Genomic DNA, 22,309 nt, shown 5'->3' on the forward strand with positions numbered 1-22,309 from the left:
TAAGTTTAATTTTAAATTGTTGGATTCATTTATTTTAATGGTTTCTTTATTAATCCAATTAAAATGTATATATAAACCACTTCATAAATAAAACTGATGCACTTTACAAATAAAATATAAAGTCACTTTATTAATTTTCTTAGAAGCCCTATCATACTTTCTACACAGAAATTATCAGAGGTTATGAGATCAGGGACAAATCTAGAGCAAAACATCTTTTATATATTTTGTCAACATTCACACTCATTAGCTTCTACTGGCTTCTTTTAAAAACCTCTCTTTCAGGAGCACCTGGGTGGCTCAGTCGGTTAAGCGTCTGACTCTTGGTTTTGGCTCAGGTCATGATCTCACAGTTTTGTGAGTTCAAGCTCCACAGTGGGCTCTGTGCTGAGAGCTTGTTTGGGATTCTCTCTCTCTCTTTCTCTCTCTCTCTCTCTCTCTCTCTCTCTCTCTCTGCCCCTCCCCTACTCACAGTGCCTCTGTCTCTCTCAAATAAATAAATAAACTTTTAAAAAAACCTTTCATTTTAGATGCATGTGTTGCTAAATCTGTATAAGCCTACATGGTAAAAATCAGAATATAAAATTATGTTGACTGATTTGAATATGCAGTCTTCAGGAAGTATTTAAGCTCCTACTGCAGACCAGGCACTATACCAGAAACTAGGAATATAGGAAGGACCTAGAGAGACATGGTCCCTGCTGTGAGGAAGTTTACAGTCTATGGGGAGAGAAAGCCAATAAACAAACAAATAAATGATAAACAAATGGATGATGAGAGGTACCAGTGAATTGACAAAGTTTGAGAGATTACCTATGGCTTACAGTATAGTCTCTTCGAGGAGGTAACATCTAATTTGAATTCTGAATGATCAAAAGAAGCCAATGCAAAGAAGTAAATCAAGCCACTAAAATTCATTTCACTAAAAACCAATTCCCAAACTAATTTGCATATTGAAAGGAAGTAGAAAAATTAAAATGTCTGTAGAATTGTGGTAGATCTCAGAATATACACACACCCACAACCCACCCACCCCCACACACCACTTTTTGAATTTTATATTGTTGTTGCTAGAATTGTTTGTGGAATAAATTTGAATTATGTCCTGAGTGTAAGATCTATCCCTGATCCTGAGTGTTGGTGAGATGTAGGTACCTTTCATATCACAATATCTTTTCTGCTTTAACCTGTGTCTATTGGGCTTAAACCAAGCCATATAAACAAGGTGGGTCAAAATCTTCGGGGGAGATGAAGGGAAAATGTTGTGGATATGCAGTTTTTTTTAATGTTAAATTTGGAAAAGAGGAGAAACTATTGTTTTTAGATATAAAATATAAAAATAAAGCATGACTAAATATTTTATGATGAATCTCTTTAGGAAATAAAGTTATCAGAATCTTAGGGGCAAAGAGAAGATTTTAATATTTAGCAAAAGAGGACATACAAGAGGGTTTCAAAAGTTTGAGAACCATGGCCTGAAATGCTTTCCCAAAACTACTCTTTTGTCACTTTAAGAAATTTATCAAGGGTCTTAAAATTAGGCAATTTCATTTTAACAAAGAATTCTCAGTAAATATGCCAAAATGGCTGAAATATTTATCTCAGATTTATTTGTAGTTGCTAAAGTCTAGGAAAAAATCTATGTTCACAAGAGGGAAGTGAATAAATTATATGTGTGTGTGTGTGTGTGTGTGTATCCCCAAAAATACTATCCAGCAATTAAAAATATTTTGGAAAAATATTTAATGCCATAGTAAAATGCTCAGGATGAAAATAAAGTACAAAGTGGGCATGATCCAATATTTAAAGGAAAAAGACATGTTTAGAACATGAAAAAAACTTGGATTCAGTACAACTTTGGAGAGCAACTTGGCAGTGTCTGAAAAATTGAGACTGTGCAGACTCTACAGCCTAACATTAATATGATTGATACACCAATAAATAAATAGTTCTATAATAATATGATAGAATACCATTCAGATGTTAAAAATTAACAAATTGGATCTACATGTCTGAAACAGGGACAGATCTATGTATCTCAACTGAGATAACTCTCAAACAGTGTTGAATTTTAAAAAGCATGCTGCAGAATGATATATATGTGTAATAGTATTTATATAAAAATTTTGAAACACATATACCAATACCAAATATTGTTTACATATACATATACAGGGAATAAACATATAAAAGCAAAGCCTATAAGAATGAGGACCAGATTTATGATGGTGGTTGCCTTTAAGATGGAAGGGAAGGAAATAGAACTAAAAAGAGAGATGGGTGGAGGAGGGAGATAGTATTTAGTTCTATCTGTAATGGAGTTTTATTTTTAAAAATAAGCAAAACTGACAAAATGCTTACATTGTGAATTTGGAGTGGTGGTTTATTGTTATAATAATTTCTTTTTTAACATGTGCTTTTAAAATTTTCTAAAAACAACGATTAAAAGAAAGTACATTCAGGTTTGCAGTAGTTATTCAACACTGAGATTACAGTCCAATTTAATTTTCACCTTCAAACATCTCCGAATTTTCCAAATTCACAAAATGAATGTTGAGGAAATACGTGCCACTTACAGATAAATAAATGATAACTATGTAGATACTCGACCTCCACTCTGTGAGGAATCTCTAAGGCCCTTGCAATTGAGCTGCTTCTAGAAGGCTGAAATATCAGCAAAAAAAGGATGGCCGCCCCATCCCCCCATCCCTCTTCCCCAGGGACAAAAGGAAGTTGAGGGCTGGCTGCCTGCATAGTGTAGAGATATAAAAGGGCCATGTCCCCTTTTGTAGCAACGTGGATGGAACTGGAGAGTGTTATGCTAAGTGAAATAAGTCATACAGAGAAAGACAGATACCATACGTTTTCACTCTTATGTGGATCCTGAGAAACTTAACAGAAGACCATGGGGGAGGGGAAGGAAAAAAAAAAAAAGAGGTTAGAGAGGGAGGGAGCCAAAACATAAGAGACTCTTAAAAACTGAGAACAAACTGAGGGTTGATTGGGGGGGGCAGTGATTGGTATTGAGGAGGGCACCTGTTGGGATGAGCACTGGGTGTTGTATGGAAATCAGTTTGACAATAAATTTCATATTAAAAAAATAATAAAAAATAAAAACTAAAAACAATCCCCTCAAAAATAAATAAATAAATAAATAAATAAATAAATAAATAAAATGGCCATTTCCTGGGAAGGGAGGCAGGGGCATTAGTCTAAGTCAGTGGGTCTCAAACTTGAGCATGCATCAGAATCACCTGGAAGCCTTCGTAAAGAACAGAAGGGCCCCCAAGGTTTCTAATTCATTAAGTTTGGGGCCAGGCCTGTGAATTTATATTTCTGACAAGTTCTTGGGCATTATTGACAGTAATGATTGTCCCAGCACCATGCTCTGAGAATTGCTGGTCTAAGCAAAACCCAGCCATCAGATATTTCTATTTTTCATTACTGAAATATGAGAGAGATATTTGGCAGGAATCAAGCCAATGTTATTATCTGGCGGATACACAAATTACTTAATGGAGCGAACCAGCCAGTCTTGGGGAAGTTGGAGTTGCATGCAAGAGCAGGCAAACAAAAGGAGAAGGAGAAGGAGAAGGAGAAGGAGAAGGAGAAGGAGAAGGAGGAGGAGAAGGAGGAGAAGAAGGAGGAGGAGGAGGAGAAGAAGAAGAAGAAGAAGAAGAAGAAGAAGAAGAAGAAGAAGAAGAAGAAGAAGAAGAAGAAAGAAGGAAGGAAGGAAAGAAAATAGGCATCAAATGATCAGAAAGCTCAAAAACAGAAGTAGGGAGAATGAAAGCCAGTTCAATCTAATGATCACAGACCACTAAAGAGATTTCATTAGGAAAAGCAAATTAATAAAATGAGCATGAAAAAGGACTGTTAAGAAAAAACAAACAGGTTCAATAATCAGGGTCTGTCACTATTTGCCAAAACTGGGAGTCCAGAATAGCACAAAATTCATGCCTCTTTCCCATCTTCCACTAGCACTGGGAACTCTACTGGACCGGACTGACCCTTCCTTGCTCTCTCCATTCTTTCTCATCCTTCCTCCCTCTTTCCTTTATATTCTTCCTCACTGAACAGCTCTTTATTGCCAAACATTATACTGGACTATGGATAAAGAAGGGTCCCACCATCGTTGTACTGCAGCACATAGCATAACACCTCGTACATAATAGCTGTTGACTAACTGTTGAATGAAACGTCAGTAAACTCATAAATGATCAACAGGGGTCATAGTTAAAGGTACAGTGGATGGGAGACAAGTAGGTCATTTCTGTGAGAAACATAGACACAATGGAGTCGCCCCAGCAATGCAAGTTAGCTTGAGACACCATTGGGAATGCTACTACTTGGCACTTTTCCTTATACCCCACATTTTTCCCACTAAATTTTTGCTACTTTTCCCATTGCCTGATGATGCTTACCACACCCATGCCCATGGTTTGTGACTTTCAGCTAAATGAGTATATGCTTCATTGCAACACTTTCTATCTGTCTCAGCCCAAGCTGCAAATAGAGCTTATGCCTGAGTACATGATGCCTTTTAGCATAAGGCATTCTCCTGTGAAGAAAGCTCAAAAAATGTCCAGAGCTAACTTAATTATGTAAGTTTTTTAGGAATGTAGGTAAAGTAGTTATGTGTCTATTTACACTGTTTCATTCATTGATTAAGTTATGCATACATATTTTAAACATCTAAAATATAAATCCTTTTATTTAAATTTTTTGAAGTAATTTTAATATTTTCATATGAATCTTAAGTCTTTTAATACAGACCTTTCCAGAGCATAACACCTTCACTTTCAGTTAAGTTGTTTGAGACACAGCATTTTTTTAAATCTGTGGATGATGCTGTCACTGGAAATTTTTATCACAAGCCACAAGTCCCACTTATATAACACTAGAATAATTATTTTCATTCATCTTTTAGTAAGTTTCATGAGTCCCACAGTATAATCACACATTATATATTAAATTGATTATAGAAAGGCTTGTATACCACAAGAAATAACACATTCTCCATTAGGAGTAAGTACTAAATCTTCTAAAAATTTATTTGCCATCTTTTCTTATTTAACAGATCCCTTAAGATGACCTCTTACAAGCTTTCCACCCTAGCCCTTATTGCTATTGTTTCAAGCCAGTATGTCTTCCCCAAGCAGCACCTTGTGACTTAATAAAGGAATTAACAGAGTACCCCGTAATGGATGGGAATTTGTAAATCTTAACTATAAAGCAATTCCCACACTTATATGCAAGAACGGGGGGGTTGGGGGGGGTGGGGAATCTCTTATATTTGGAAAGGTACTGTAGATTTCCTTTTAATTTTTTTCTTTAAAAAAAATTTCTTCTTCAGGCTAATAAAATGATTAGAAAAGAAAAGTAAATCATAAGAATATTTACAATTAAAGAGTGAGAAAATGTAACTGGATTAACACACAACTTTCCAATTGTCAGAACCTAAGAGGTGATATATTTTTCTTGTGAGTAAGAAGGAGGCTATGTGTGTGTGTGATATGCCATGATTATGGGTCTATCTTTAATAATTAGAAAGTTACATGTGGTGAAGAGCAAGCAAGTTGATTTAACTAGAGTGAGTGGAGCAAGTTGGAAGAAGAAAAGACGAATTTGACATGTGATGTTCACGGCAGAGAACATCAAAGTGTTTTGGTACACGTAGCAGTTTATTCCATTTTTAAGAGTGTGCAGCTGCTCGGTTTTTCAATATTAAATATACAGTTTACACATTTACATATGTTTCAGGCTACATTATTGGAATTTTGAAGACATGAAAACATCAGATGAACCAACCTGCAACATCTTGGATTCAGATTGGAAGATGAAGAGAAAGTTTAAAGAATGTGGCCTCTAAAGGCGGGTAGTACCTGGAAATATTAACCGACTCACACTGTAAAAATGAGACCGGTTTCTAGACAATAGAGGTTATTTTAGTCTGACATCAAGGTTCAAGACAAAATGTTGAACTAAAAACTTTACACTCCTCCCCTCCCCCACTTCAGACAGGTACCAGCATTGGTGAATATGATTTTCCTTAGTCAGAAGCACTCATTTTTACCCATGTAGACCATCCTTAGGAATTAAATATTGGTTATTTAATGTAGATTATAATGGGAAACTGATTTTTTCCACAATGGCAGATTTCAAGGACTTGGTTCCAAACTGAGCCGAAGCTTCCCAATGCATTTTGTACAGTCTGGGAAAAACTGTGCTGCACTGGCCATTTTTGAAGGCCATCATGCCCTGTAATATAAGGATATCATCTTATTGCTGATATCTTTGGAAAGTCCCAAGCAGACACAGAAAATGAATGGAGGCAAGGACTGTGACGGAGGGGACAAAGATGGAGGTCTTCCAGCTATACAAGTTCCTGTGGGTTGGCAGCGTCGTGTGGATCAAAATGGAGTGCTTTATGTCAGGTGAGCCTTGTTATTATCCGTGTCACCTCCAAGTTTGCAACCCCCAGATTAAGGAGGTAGAGTCTGTTCTTTTGAGGAACAAAATACCGTCACTGACAGCACCTCACATAAATTTGAATAAATGACCTTCCTGCTAGAAATATTTGAGCGTTTTATTCTGTACTGTTTTGCAATGTAAATTGCCTTAGGTTATAAGAGAAAATTTTTATGCATTACTTGTGTTTATATAAGGTGTCATTCTGTTTATCTCTGTAACAAGGATAAGGAAAAATATGAAGATTTCTAAAAGAAACATATAAGCATCGTTACCACATTCATAGGAAAATGTAAAATACTGGAAATAAACCCAATATTTCTTGACTTCTGTCCTTCATCGTGCTTCCGCTGGCTTTTCTGATATAAGGTTGAGTGTTTTTATCTATAGACAGTTTCAATCATTAGTCTTCTTAATTCCTGATATTAACTAAAAATAATTTCCCTAATTTTTTCTGCACAGTTTTAAATCTATTCCATTGCATATAACAGTAAAAGAGAAAAAGTCATGATGGAGATGGCTGTTCATATCACAAGTTAAAATCATACAAATAAAATCCAAATGCCTGCTTTTTAAAATTTTGGTGGCATATATCTTGTGTACAACAAGTTGAATGGAATAACTGAACTGTTGCCAAGAAGTTTCAGGGTTTTCTTAACTGATATACAATATTATATTAGTTTCGTTAGTACAACATAGTGATTCGACATTTGTATACTTTATGAAATAGTCACCTCAGTAAGTCTAGTTACCATCTATTATCATACAAATTGTTACACTGACTATTCCCTATGCTGTACATTACCTCCCTATGTCTAACATGTTTTGTAACTGAAAGATCTATTTTGTCCATCCTCCCATTCATCTCCCCTCTGGCAACCACCAGTTTGTTTTCTATATCAATGAGTCTGTTTCTGCTTTGTTTGGTTTGGTCATTTGTTTTGTTCTTCAGATTCTACATATAAATGAAGTCATATGGTATTTATCTTTCTCTGACATATTTCACTTAGATACTACCCTCTAGGATCAACCATGTTGTCACAAATAGCAAGATCTCATCCTTTTTTTTTATCACTGAGTAATATTCCTGTGTGTGTGTGTGTGTGTGTGTGTGTGTGTGTGTGTGCATGTACAAATCTCCTTTGTCCATTCATCTGTCTATGAACACTGAGGGTGCTTCCATATCTTGGCTATTGCAAATAAAGCTGCAATGAACATAGGAGTGCATTTGTCTTTTTGAATTGTGTTTTCATTTTCTTTGGTTAAATATCTAGAAGTGGTATGCATGGCCAATGCAGTGGAATTGCTAGATTGTATGGTATTTCTATTTTTAATTTTTTGAGGAAGCTCCATGCTTTTTTCCAAACTTGCTGCTCCAATTTACATTCTTACCAATGGTGTGCAACGGTTCCCTTTCTCCCATCCTCACCAATACTTGTTATTTCTTATCTTTTTTATCACAATCATTCTGACATGTGTGAGAGGATATTTCATTGTGGTTTTGATGTGCATTTCCCTGCTGGTTAGTGATATTGAGCATTTTTTCATACGCCTGTTGGCCATCTGTATGTCTTTGAAAAATGTCCAGTCAGGTCATCTGTACATTTTAAAATCTGAATGTTTGATTTTTTCATATTAAGTTGTAGGAGTTCTTTATATGTTTTGGATGTTAACCCCTTATTGTATATACCCTTTGTGAATATCTTCTCTCATTCAGTAAGTTGCCATTTTGTTTGTGGATGGTTTACTTCACTGTGTAAAAAGCTTTTTAGTATGATATAGTCCCATTTGTTTATTTCTGCTTTTGCTGTCCTTGCCTGAGATGACTGATCCAAAAAAATATTGCTAAGATGTCAAAGAGGTTACTGCTTATGTTTTCTTCTAAGAGTTTTATAGTTTCAGGGCTTATATTCTAGTCTTCAATTTTGAGCTTATTTTTGTGTGTGGTATAAGAAAGTGGTACAGTTTCCTTGTTTTGCATGTAGCTGTTTAGTTTTCCCAGTAACGCTTATTGAAGAGATTGTCTTTTCCCCATTGTACATTCTTGCCTTCTTTGTTGTTTATTAATTGACCATATAACCATGGGTTTATTTCTGGTCTTTCTAATTTGTTCCATTGATCTCTATGTCTGTTTTTGTGCTAGTTCTGTACCATATTGTTTTTGATTACTATAGCTTTGTAGTTTAGTCTGAAATCAGGATTGTGATTACCTTCAGCTTTGTTCTTCTTTCTCAAGATTGATTTGGCTATTCAGGGTTTTTTCTCCTTTTTCATTTGTCACTTTATTCATTTGGATCCCCCCCCCCTTTTTTTTTTTTTTTTTTTTTTGATGAGTCTAGCTAAGATTTTGTTTATCTTTTCAAAGGGCCAGCATTTAGTTTCATTGATCTTTTCTATTTTTTTTTTAATTTTTAGTCTCTATTTCATTTATTTCCACTCTGATGTTTATTATTTCCTTCCTTCTACTAATTTTGGGTTTTGTTTCTTCTTTTTCTAGTTCATCTAGGTTTAGGATTAAATTCTTTTTTGGAATTTTTCTTGCATCTTGAAGCAGGCCTGTATCATTATAAACATTCCTCTTAACACTCCTTTTGCTGCATCCCATAGGTTTTAGAATGTTGTGCTTATATATCTCAAAAGATTTAGAATTTTTCTTGTGTTTTGAAGCAGGCCTGTATCATTATAAACATCCCTTTTAACACTTCTTTTGCATCCGTAGGTTTTAGAATGTTGTGCTTATATATCTCAAAATATTTTTTGGTTTCTTCTTTGATTTCTTCATTGGCCATTGGTTGTTCAGTAGAATGTTGTTTAGTCTCCACGTATTTGTGGTTTTTCAATTTGTCTTCTTGTGATTGATTTCTAGTTTTATACTGTTGTGGTTTGAAAGGTGCTTGATATGACTTAAACTTGTTGGACTTATTCTGCAGTCAAATATGATGTATCCTGAAGGATGCTCCATGTGCACTTGAGATGGAATGTTCTGTACGTATCTAATAAGTCCATCAGGTCTAGTGGGTCATTTAAGGCCAGTGTTTCCTTACTGATTTTCTGTCTGGATGATCTATCCTTTGATGTAAGTGGGGTGTTAAAGTCCCCTACTTTTATAGTATTACTGTCAGTTTCTCCCTTTGTGTCTGTTAATATTTGCTTTATATATTTAGGTGCTACTATGTTAGGTAAATAAATATTTACTAATGTTATGTCTTCTTGTTGAATTGATCCCTTTATTATCTTGTAAATTTCCTTTTTTGTCTCTTGTTAACAGCCTTTCTTATAAAGTCTATTTCGTGTGATATAAGTATTGCTACCCCAGTTTTGTTTTTGTTTCCATTTGCATAGAATATCTTTTTTTATCCCTTCAATTTCAGTCTGTGTGTGTGTTTAGATCTGAAGTAAGTGTCTCATAGGCAGCATATAGATGGGTCTTGTTTTGGTTCTTTTAATCCATTCAGCCACCCTATGTATTTTGATTGGAACACTTGTCCATTTACACTTAAAGCATTTATTGATAAGTGTGTACTTATTGCTATTATGTTCATTGTTTTCTGGTTGTTTTTGTAGTTCTTTTGTTCCTTTCTTCTCTTCCTCTCTTCCTCTGTGATTTGATGATGTTCTTTAGTTTTATGTTTGGATTCCTTTCTTTTTATTTTCTTGTGTATCTATTTTAGGTTTTTGGTCACCATGAGGTTCATATATAACATCCTATACATACAGAAATCTATATTAAGTTGGTGGTCGCTTAAGTTTGAAAGCATTCTAAAAGCATTACATGTTTGCTCTTCTCCCCACATTTTATGTTTTTGATGTCATGTTTTGCATCTTTTTATTTTGTGCATCTTTTCATTATTGTAGATATAATTGATTTTACTACTTTTGTCTTTTAACCTTCATACTAGCTTTACAAGAGGTTGATCCACTACCTTTTCTATGTTTGCCTAAACCAGTGGGATTTTTTTCTTTCATATATTTTCTTATTTCTAGTCATGGCCTTTTCCACTTTCCCTTTAATAGGTCTTTTTTTTTTTTAAGTTTAATTACTTATTTTGAGAGAGAGAGAAAGAGAGAGAGAGAGAGAGAGAGAGAGAGAGAGAGAGAGAGAAGGGGACAGGGCCAAGAGAGAAAGAGAGAGAGAATCCCAAGCAGTCTCCATGCTGTCAGTACAGAGCCCAACACAGGGCTCTAACTCAGCAACGTGAGATCAGACCTGAGCTGAAATCAAGAGTCAGACGCTTAACCTAGGGAACCACCCAGGCACCCAGTTTAACAGTGCTTATAAAGCAAGTTTAGTTGTGATTAACTCCTTTAGCTTTTGCTTGTCTGGGAAAATTTTTATCTTCCCCTTCAGTCCTGATTGATAACTTAGCCGGATAAAGGATCCTTGGTTGTAAGCTTTTTCCTTTCGCTACTTTGAATATATCATGTCACTACCTTCTGGCCTGAAAATTTTCTGCTGAAAATTCAGCTGATAGTCTTATGGGGATTCTCTTATATGTAACTAAATTGCTTTTCTCTGGCTTTTTTAAGGATTCTCTCTTTATCTTTAATTTTTGACGTTTTAATTATAATGTGTCTTGGTGTAGATCTCTAGATTCATCTTGTTTGGGACTCTCGTGCTTCCCAAACCTGGATGTCTGTTTCCTTCCCCAGGTCATGAACATCTTTAACTATAATTTTTTCAAATAAGTTTTCTGACACTTTCATTTCTTCCTTCTACTAATGAAACTCCTATATGTAATGCAAATGTTAGTATGCTTGATGTTGTTTCAGGGATTTCTTAAACTTTACTTATTTATTTAAATAATTTTTTCTTTTTGTCATTCAGTTTAGGCAATTTCCATTACTCTGTCTTCTAGATTGCTGATCCATTCTTCTGTGACATCTATTCTGCTCTTTATTCCCCCTAATGTATTTTTCAGTTCTGTTATGATATTCTTCAGCGCTGATTGGTACTTTCTTATATTTTCTCTCTCCGTGTTCAAGTTCTATGTTCATCCATTGTTCTCACAAGTTCGGTAAGCATGTTTATAACCATTAACTTTGACCTCTTTATCAAATAGATTGTTTATCTCTATTTGTTTAGTTCTTTTTCTGAGGTTTTGTCTTGTTCTTTTGAACATATTTCTCTGTCTCCTCATTTTGCCTACCTCTCTGTGTTTATTTCTATGTATTAGGCATTTCAGCTATCTCCCGGTCTTGAAGGAGTGGTTTTATATATGAGATGTCCTATGGGGCCCAGAAGTGAAATCCTACCTGGCCACCAGAGCCATCTACTACAGGGGTGTCCCTTGTGTGGACAGCAATTACCCTTCTGTTGTAGTGTGGCCACAAATACTGTGGATGTAATTGTGGATAGGGCTGGTTCCTGGCCTGGATGGCTGTATGGCACTGGGGTAACTGCTACGGACATGCTAGTGGGCACAACTAGGGTCCTGCTTGCTGCAAGGCCTGGTGGAGGTACAAGGTTGTGGAGAGTTCTCAGCAGGGCATACCCTGTTTGCATTAGTGGTCTAGTAGAACAATTCCAAAATAGTGCCCACCAGTGCAGCATGGCAGAATGAGGTAGCAGAAATGACTGTCGCCAGGGTCTCAGTCCTTGAGAAGAGGCCTTGCTGCCTCTTGCCTCTCCAGAAGGCTCACCAAGATTGGTAAGTAGGTATTCTTCACCTATGGTCTATGCGCTTTTCAATTGAGTGTTTTTGCTCTGGTTTCTGGGCCGAGTCAGTCTGTGCATTAGCCTTTTCAGACCAGGTTTTTTCCCTATAATTGTGTAGTTTTTTTCCAGACATACTCTCTGTTAGTTTTCAAAGCCAGCTACTTGGGGGGCTTGTCCCTCCTATGTAGGATCTAAGGGTTGGACTGCCTGTTATGGAGGCAACCCACATCAGCAAAATCTCTTGCTTTTAAGGGACAAATATCATACCTTTGAGATCCTTCTCGACCATGGAACTTCCTCCCTAGAGTTCTTTTCCTTATTGAGACTGTTTCTCTGCCTCTTCCATCCATTTCAGTGCTGCCCTCTGTTGTGGAGATTCTGTTCATCTAGTTTCTAGGTCTTCGTGTTGTAGTTGTAGATTCATTATGTCCATGGGTGGAGCTGAGCTCAGGATCTTCCTACACTGCCATCTTGAACCTTGATCAAGTTTTAGTCTTATTATTAAACAAGTGGTACCTAAGTTACTTATTTTGTAGTTTATCAGTAAGTGTATGAAAGCTTATGATAACAAATCTTTCTTTGTGATATAATTAAAAAACTATTAGAAACAGGCTTAGGACTTTTTAAAAGGTATCACGTTGTATCATTACATTAATGCTCTTTTTTTCAGTGTGATGATTTGTATCGCAGCTTCAGTGGAATTCTCCATTTGTGCAAAGATGTATTTATATGAATGAGGTATTTTCTATGATATGAATACAAACAATTTCATGCCTTAACAACTCAAAAGTCAGTTCAGATTCTATCTCAGGTGTGTTTGCTTTGTTTGAGGTGTTTGTTGAGGTAAACTTAATTACCTGTTGAAATTCTTTTGCACATAAGTATTTCTGCAATGGTATAGATGTGCTCTATGTTAATTGGAGTGAAGGTATAAGAAAGCAGAGAATGTGGAGCTCACCCCACAGTAGATAAGATGGACAAGGACATATGGGATAACTTTTTCCAAGTTTCCTATTGCCAATGCTATTAAAAACTACTAAAAATACTTTCTTATAAATATAGCAAGATTTCAATGTTGTTGTTTATATTTGTGGTTATTCTAGTCTGTAGGGAGAAAATATATATTCATCTTAGAGCAAATGACCCTAAAATCTTGATAATTTAATTTTTTTACTTCATCTTATAAAACTACATAAGAAAGATACATCAGCTTTTCAGACTGCTGAGAGCTGAGTGAAACCAAGTTAAGTCTGGGAATCTGTCATTTATCTTGTTCATTCATGATTTGCCAAGTGTAAGTAGACTTCATTATCATTTAGTGTGAGTTCTCCAAATTCAAGTCTATACACTGAGAATTATTGTGGAAGCAAACTTTGTCAGATAAGGTAAAACACCATCAAATAAATTAAGTCAGCATGGTTTTTTATTTGTTTGTATATATAACTGGTTAAATTAGTACTTAAACATGGATAGGAAGCTAGCCCTCCTTCTGTAGCTCCCTTCTCAATGTGCAGTTTGCTTGTGATTTTTTAGGTAGTCTCCAGCTGCTCCTGCTTCAGGGTGGCATTGAGGCTTCACCTTAAATTTCCCACCTGCTTCCAATCTTTTGAGCTTTATCTGTGCCATAAGACTTGTAGCTATTTTTTATGTTAACTATTACTCACAAAAGTTAATTAAAGAGCTACAACTGAAGGAAAGAACTCAACTGACATATTGAGAGGAAATGTTTTTAAGTGTCTAGAGTAGAGTACTCTAATAGAATTCAGGAATTCTTGTCTTCATTTTTAATTTTACCATTAGATTCCTCTAGGATTCAGTTCATACACTTTCTTTAACTGTAAAATGCTAGGCAGTTTCTTTTCACAAAATTCATGAATTCTTCACACGACAACTGAATGGTAATCTTGTTTTATCAACACTACCAGACTTTCAAAAGCATGAGATTGCCCCTACCACTGGGGTGGAACTCAAGTCTGTAATATGGGAATTATTACTTTTTACGTATCATCTGAAAAAAATTATTCGTCTAAACAAATGAATGTTTCAGTCAACAAAATTGAGGATTTTAAATGAGATTTTCTATGTGCATAAGTCACTTCTTTGACTGTCCATAAATAAAATATGAATTGCATTTTAAAACTGGTTTATGTATAAAAACAATTTTTTTAATTTATTGATCTTTGAGAGACAGAGAGAGATAGAGCATGCGTGGGGGAGGAGCAGAGAGAGAGGGAGACACAGAGTCCGAAGCAGGCTCCAGGCTTTGAGCGGTCAACACAGAGCCTGAGGCGGGGCTCGAACTCACAAACCGTGAGATCATGACCTGAGCCGAAGTCAGACATCCAACCGACTGAGACACCCAGGTGCCCCTTATTTACGTATAGATATGAAACTATTACCTGTGTTTTTATGCAAGCAGTCTTCCCCCAGTAGAGTAATGCTTTGTATACAACATGGAGAGTATTTTTTCTGGATAAATTTGATCAGAAGACTAAAGTGAAAGTTTTAGTAAATAGTCATAAATAAAAGCTATTCTTGAATGAAAAGTATATAATAGTTTTCAAAGCATAATATCTATTTAATACTATTAAAATCAACATGTTAGTACAGATTGCCCATTTTAAACAAACCCTCATTGTAAATACAAATCAAAAGACTTGTCCTACCATCTGAATTTGTACCTAACCTGTAGACTTGAACTTGATCAGTATTCACAGAAAATACTGACTTTTGTGACCCACAGAGCAGTAACATTGAGAGCATTACCCCCAATTACCAGCCAGAAGATGTACACAGCACCTTCTGACATCTAAAACCCTGTTTTCTTACAGAGTTCGTGATCTTTGTCAGTTCTGCATTGCTCCTCTTTCCTTGCCAAAATGGTTTGGTTCCCCAGTACAATTTGAGTTGGACCACACTTATCTATCTACAAAGAAACATTGCAGGGAAATGTTTGGGGATTGGGGAAAAAAAGAGAAATCTGTTTTTAACATTGGGACAGTTTGGTTCTAGATTCCAAGATTAAAAGGAAGAACTTGCTGGCCACAACTTTTGTAGACTTAATGACTTTCTGGTTTGACTTCCAACATGTTTCTAAATTTCAGTCTTTCCTCAAACAGCTTTAAAAGTAGATCTACTTTAAAATAATGATTACTTTCATGTAGTTTTCTTGTTCCTCTCTTGCCTGTTTCTGTACTTTCTTAAGGACAGCATTCTTTGCCATTCTTAGTCCACTCTTGGTTTTCAAAATACTGTTATTTAATTTTCTATGAAAATCTCTATTTTTCTGAGAAATAGTTTGGTTAGAAGAAAGACCGATAGTGTTAAAAGCTGTAATTTAGTAGATAACATAATATTGACAAAGAAAATGCTTTTCCTTAATAGGAAAATGTTATCTTTTGAAGGACAGTAAGACTTAAGTTATGCCTTTTTTCATATAATATGTGCAGTCAGAATTATTTCCTGATATTTTTTTTTAACTTTTTTACAGTCCCAGTGGGTCTTTGTTATCTTGCTTGGAGCAGGTTAAAACATACCTGCTTACTGACGGAACATGCAAGTGTGGCTTGGAATGTCCTCTTATTCTTCCCAAGGTAACCATTTCACAACACATCTATTGGCCATTTTCGTTTTTGTTTTTTTAGGTGTTTCATATATTTTTCTCATCTGGCATTTCATTTGTATATTACTTCTCCAATCATATATGCATTTTAAAGTCTTTATCTAATTAGATATATTTTGCATGCAGTCTGGAATGCTTAAAATTGTAGAAAATGGTTCAAGTCCCAGTCATTTTCAAAGGTGACAAACCTATATTCATATTAAATATTTCACCAAAATCTTTTTAGCACCTTTTCATTTGATCTATACCCATGCCCATTATTTAATAGCGCAATATTTTCTTCCTTACTATAACTACTCAATCTGCAATATTATTTTTTGCATGAGTGTTGATAAATCTGCCACAAAAACTTTTAAAATCGCAAAGCTGACCCCTCTGAGCCAAAAGTAAAACTGTTTTAGTCCTTTGCAAGGTAAAAACATACAGTTATTTTTAATGACAAAGTATTATTTTAGAGTAGAATAGAAACAGGACATTGTTCTCTGAATATCTATTATGTGCTAATTTTAGAACTAAAGATTAATAGACCACTTTTTCCTTTTATTTGTGTCACCTCATTCCACACACACATACCGCCACAAAGCATTGGAAACAGCCTATCAATATATACACAGCAAGTAAGATTTTTTTAAAATAGAGTAATGGACTTTTTAAATCCATGAAAAAGTAATATTAATATAGTAATTAAATAAAGCCAAAGAAAAAGTTAGCATGTAGAAATGTCAGCTTTTAGGGTTGTTGTTGTTGTTTTTTTAACTATACCTCATCTGTTTTTGTACTGTTATAACATCAGGAAGTATCTAAAATTAAAAACATTATCAGGTATTATACCTTTCCATATACTTACCTTGGCTATCTTAGAATTAGGATAATTTTCATTATTTACTTTGTCACTAAAAACCATGAGTCCAGCAGAAGTATTTATTACATTATATACAAAACTGTTTTTCTTAAGTTTAAAAACTCAAGACACTTTTATTCAGATATACGCCCTAATCTATGCAAAACTTTTTTTTTTGATGATAAGATGTTTTTAATCTGATGTTTTTACAGAAATATTCTAACAGAGGCTGTGCTTTTTCCAGGTGTTTAATTTCGATCCTGGAGCTGCTGTGAAACAGAGAACTGCAGAAGATGTTAAAGCAGATGAAGATGTCACAAAGCTATGCATACATAAAAGAAAAATCATTGCAGTGGCCACACTTCATAAGAGCATGGAAGCCCCACATCCTTCTCTGGTGCTCACCAGTCCTGGGGGAGGAACAAGTATGTAGTACGGTGAAGGGTTTAGAAATTTGCCTCTGCAACTTCTCTCCCAGAAGAGTCACTGGAAATCACTTTGCGAAGCATTTTCTGAGTCCCCTTTTAAAACATACACAGTGCTTCTAAAGTTGTCTGTGTTTTATCATTTTTTTTTTTACAGATAGCAAATTAGTTCTGAAAAATTCCTACAAAGTTGTTTCCCCACATTTCCTATTTAAATCCTTGAGTTAACTGAGCAGAATAAACACCAATTAGCACATCCAAATGCTGTGCAAGTATGTAGAGCTGAGCTCACAAAATAGAAGGTGCCATCGGTTTTTAGGAAACAAAAGTCACCTTTTTGCTAGAGCTAGAATGAATGTGGTTTCAAGTCCTCCCCCACAAGTAGCAATATCATCCAGAGTGTTGTTCTTTCAGTCACTGAATAGCTATTTATTGAACACCTACTAAGAGAAGTCACTTTGTCAGGAACTTTTTATACCTCCACCAAACACACACACACACACACACACACACACACACACACACGCTTTTATTTTTTTTTTATTTAAAACGTGCAGAAAAATTACATAAACAGTTCACCAAGCACTCATGTACCCTTTGCTCAGATTCAACAATTAACATTTTGTGGCAGAAGTTGCAATTATTCTGACAGTTCATCTCTAAAGATTTCAAAACACATGGATGTTCTCCTATATAAACCACAATCTAATTATCACATTCAAAAAATTTAACACTGATGATAATATTATCTAAAATGCAGTGTATATTCTAACTGCTCCAGTTGTCCTAATAATTTCTTACAGTTTTTTAAACCCAGGATGCAATCAAAGATTGTACAACTGCATTAACTTTTTACACTTCTTTAATCTACACCAATTTCCCAGTCTTTTGAAATCTATTTTTGAAGAGTCTGGGTCAGTTTTACAGGTGTTTCTCATTTCAGATATGCCTGATTGTTTCCAGATATTTATTCATACTCAGGTTAAACACAGTTTGGTAGAAATACTGCATAGGTAATGTTATGTCCTCATTAGAAGGCACATATGTCAGTTTATCCCATATTGATGACATTAAGTTCGAGTGCTTGGATAAAGTTAGGTATATCCAATTTCTCTGTTGTTAAGGTAACTCTTCCCTTTATAACTAATATGTAGTTTGTGGAATTATACTTTGAGACTGAGGAACTTTTTTTTGTATGGGCTAGGATATGAACTCCTTCCAAAATATTACAATATTTTGAATGATATTTCAAAATAAAATATGGCTGAGCACCAAAGCATTTGTTTATGAAGGCAAATTATACATTGTTCTGCAGAGTTCTGAAAATTAGGGACGATACGTATAACCTGCAGTGATCAGAGAAATCTTTAGCCCTGGAAAATGGTAAGATTTGGACATATGAGGGAAATAAGAAAATTCTTATTCAGGATGAGTGGTGCGTAATTAAGAGACGATGTGGAAACTAGTCTGACTTGAGTGGAAGATTAAACCTGCATAAGTAAGTTGGGACCAAATTACTGACAGCTTTAGATACAAAGAGGAACAGTTGTGACATCATACAGGTAATTAAAGATTCACACTTAGAACTCATGTGAAGAGAGTAGGAAAAGACAAATTTGGCAGTTATTAGCAGAGAGCTCTTCTTCAAGAACCCTCTAACCTTTGAACTTTAACAGGAATGATCAGAAAAAAATTGCTCCACAAAGGTATGTAAGGAAAAAAAAATTAGGAAATTTTTTTTTCTCTTAATGAGCTACATTTTCTTAAACTAAAAGATATTGCAACAATTAAAAGACCTATTTAATAGTAATAAATTGTTTGAAGTATATCATTATCTTGCCACCTTGATATAACTGTTCTCATTTTTGCATATCACCCTGCATATATCTGCTGCCGCTCTCATATCACATTATATCAATTTTACCTCTTTCTACAAAGTCTGCCTTGTTGCTTTTTTTTTTTTTTTCAACGTTTATTTTTGGGACAGAGAGAGACAGAGCATGAACGGTGGAGGGGCAGAGAGAGAGGTAGACACAGAATCGGAAACAGGCTCCAGGCTCTGAGCCATCAGCCCAGAGCCTGACACGGGGCTCGAACTCACGGACCGCGAGATCGTGACCTGGCTGAAGTGGGACACTTAACCGACTGCACCACCCAGGCGCCCCTGCCTTGTTGCTTTTTTAATGACCCTAGTAGTATCTTTTTTTTTTTTTAATTTTTTTTAACGTTTATTTGTTTTTGAGACAGAGAGAGACAGAGCATGAACGGTGGAGGGTCAGAGAGAGAGGGAGACACAGAATCCGAAACAGCCTCCAGGCTCTGAGCGGTCAGCACAGAGCCCGACGCGGGGCTCTAACTCACGGACCGTGAGATCGTGACCTGAACCCAAGTTGGCCGCTTAACCGACTGAGCCACCCAGGCGCCCCTGACCCTAGTAGTATCTTGATCTAGGTCCTTTGTCATACCCTATACATACAAATTTCATTATTGAAATTAAACGTAAATCTTTAACTAGTACAGGTATAAGAGGTGTATCTCCATCCGCTTTTAAAACGATATGCTTTATGGGGTGTCTGGGTGGCTCAGTCAGTTAAGTGTCCCACTCTTGATTTCGGCTCAGGTCATAATCACATGGTTCATGACACTGAGCCCCACATCAGGCTCTGTACTGGCAGCATGGATCCTGCTTGGAATTCTCTCTCTTTCCCTCCTCTCTGCCTCACCCCTGCTTGCTCACTCTCTCTCTCTCTCAAAATAAATATTTTTTAAAAAACCTAAAACCTCTGCTTTTAAAAAATGATATGCTTTAGGGCGCCTGGGTGGCGCAGTCGGTTAAGCGTCCGACTTCAGCCAGGTCACGATCTCGCGGTCCTTGAGTTCGAGCCCCGCGTCGGGCTCTGGGCTGATGGCTCAGAGCCTGGAGCCTGTTTCCGATTCTGTGTTTCCCTCTCTCTCTGCCCCTCCCCCGTTCATGCTCTGTCTCTCTCTGTCCCAAAAATAAATAAACGTTGAAAAAAAAAATTTTTTTTAAAATGATATGCTTTATTGGATTAGTTGCTATTCTTTCACTAGCTTCAGACATAGTGTTTATTTCAAATTCCTAATATTGAACTATATTATGGGGTTGGGATTTAAGTAATTAAAAGTTAAGAAGACTCATATAGTAGTTTACATCTCTCTTTATTTTGCATGCATAAGGATATATTTGGTTTCTGTTTATTCTTTTGAGAGGTCTACTTGAGTGTACATGAAAACACTTGATGAGTGCCTAGCATTTCTATTTGCCAATTCTTATACTACTTAATTCCTAAACGTAACATAACATCAGCATGACTTTTGTTTGTTTATTCAGTATTCCTGTCATTTTAAAGATGGTAACTATTTTTCCCCAGGTATGGAAGACACCCTTTCTAAACCACAGCTGTTTTCTAAATTCTGTTGAATATAAGGATGCCAACGTCTGTATATTGTATAAACTGTACACTGTATAAACACCCAGAACAGACACAACTCAGTGGTTTTGTTACTAAAGAAGACACAGTTAATCACATAATAATGCTAGTGATGTTAATACAGACACCTGTGTTCTCACTAGATGCTATGTGCAATGCTCCAAGTATTTTTCATATTTTATTCCTTTAATTATAAACCTTAAAATTCTGTCTTTAACAAGAAAATAAGTTGACTTTATCGGCTGCAATTCTCTTATATCATTAGTTCTCAACTTTTCATATATTATGTGCAGAAACCACTGTATCAAATAATCTCTACCATACTAGAAATAGAAAGCCCACTTTTCCAAGAAAACTATATGTTCACTGCATTCTCTTATTTCTTTAATATACCCTGCCTAGTCTTCGCTTTACCCCAGATTGATAACCACAGTCTTAGAAATTGTTATGATATAATTTGACCTATATATGATCTAGCAGATAGGAAAAGGGTATTTATCTTAAGTCTACAGTTATCCATTTAAGTAAAAATACCTCTAATTGCAAGTGGATCCAAGTATACTTGCTAATATATTGCACGTCTCGGAATTAGGGTGGCCAGTTTATGGTATACATGGGACCACTTTCATCTCCCGTGCCTGTAAGACTCATTGGCATTTTCTCACAGGGCCCAGCTGGAGTTCGACATCTTTCTACATAGCTCTCTAAGCAGCCACCACCAGTTGATGGGAATTGGCACATGAAACTGATTTTATTTGCCATCTCTGTTTTAAAAGGCACAACTTTATAAATAGTTAAACATCCTTAGGGGCTAAAAAACTTAAACTTAGACTTCGGACATGATAAAATGAAAATTCTGTGTGATGAGCCAGCTTGCTTTTGTTGCCTATATTCTGTCTGATCTCCAAAGGAACTGAAGGGATTCCAAAAAGCCAGAGAGGGAGCGATGCTTTCTGCAAAAAGAGAATACTCGATTGGAACCCAGTACTGAAGATTTTAGCATTCTGAGTAAATTTTGCATAGGAATTCCAGTCTAGTAAAAGAATTGCAATCTTTTGCCTAAGTTGGTTGACTAAGGCTGTTTTTACAATAACGGCTGATCAAGGGCAAAGAAATTGCAGTGTTGGATAGTGTTACAAGCTTGATGAAGTTAAGCGTGATTGCAGTATCACTGCCCTCACTATTGTTATCACTCCCATTTTAAAAGATTCAAAACCCCATCCACTTAATTCACAAAAATTAAGACTCTTTTTTTTTTTTTTTTAATTTTTTTTTTTCAACGTTTATTTATTTTTGGAACAGAGAGAGACAGAGCATGAACGGGGGAGGGGCAGAGAGAGAGGGAGACACAGAATCGGAAACAGGCTCCAGGCTCTGAGCCATCAGCCCAGAGCCCGACGCGGGGCTCGAACTCACGGACCGCGAGATCGTGACCTGGCTGAAGTCGGACGCTCAACCGACTGCGCCACCCAGGCGCCCCAAATTAAGACTCTTTTGCTCTCACAGTAAAAATGGTGAGATAAGGAAGAGTTTTTGTAGCTGTCCTGAGGAAGTTTCAGTAAGGAAACAGAAAGATTTATAGGGTAACACACTTTCTGGTGAAAATGGCCGTGCATTTAAATTATAAGAAACTATGCTATGCAGATTTTAATTTTCTGATGTAACCCTGTTCTTAAAAAATTCAAATCCAACAAGATAGTAACATTGCCATTTCTGTATGGGCTGTCAATCTTGAGTCTTCACATTATAAATATTATTAGGATGGCTAATGTCAGTATGTACTGATTCAGATCCCCATCCTTTCTCAACAGATAAGAAGTAAACAAGCACAATGAGCAGTTA

At 35.9% G+C, this 22,309-nt stretch overlaps 1 protein-coding gene across 7 annotated transcripts in view; it reads left to right on the top strand.

Annotated features, from left to right (window-relative positions):
- MBD5 (methyl-CpG binding domain protein 5) overlaps positions 1-22,309 on the top strand; it is a 449,013-nt gene that overhangs the window by 379,064 nt on the left and 47,640 nt on the right. For all 7 annotated transcript variants that reach the window (XM_045479727.1, XM_045479733.1, XM_045479728.1 and 4 more), the window contains 3 exons: positions 5,764-6,437; positions 15,618-15,720; positions 16,835-17,015. In XM_045479727.1, coding sequence (XP_045335683.1) covers positions 6,325-6,437; positions 15,618-15,720; positions 16,835-17,015 — 397 coding nt within the window. In that variant the 5' untranslated portion in view covers positions 5,764-6,324. The remainder of the gene's footprint in view (positions 1-5,763; positions 6,438-15,617; positions 15,721-16,834; positions 17,016-22,309) is intronic.

Source organism: Leopardus geoffroyi, chromosome C1 (genome assembly GCF_018350155.1).
Source record: "Leopardus geoffroyi isolate Oge1 chromosome C1, O.geoffroyi_Oge1_pat1.0, whole genome shotgun sequence".
Classification (NCBI taxonomy): Eukaryota; Metazoa; Chordata; class Mammalia; order Carnivora; family Felidae; genus Leopardus; species Leopardus geoffroyi.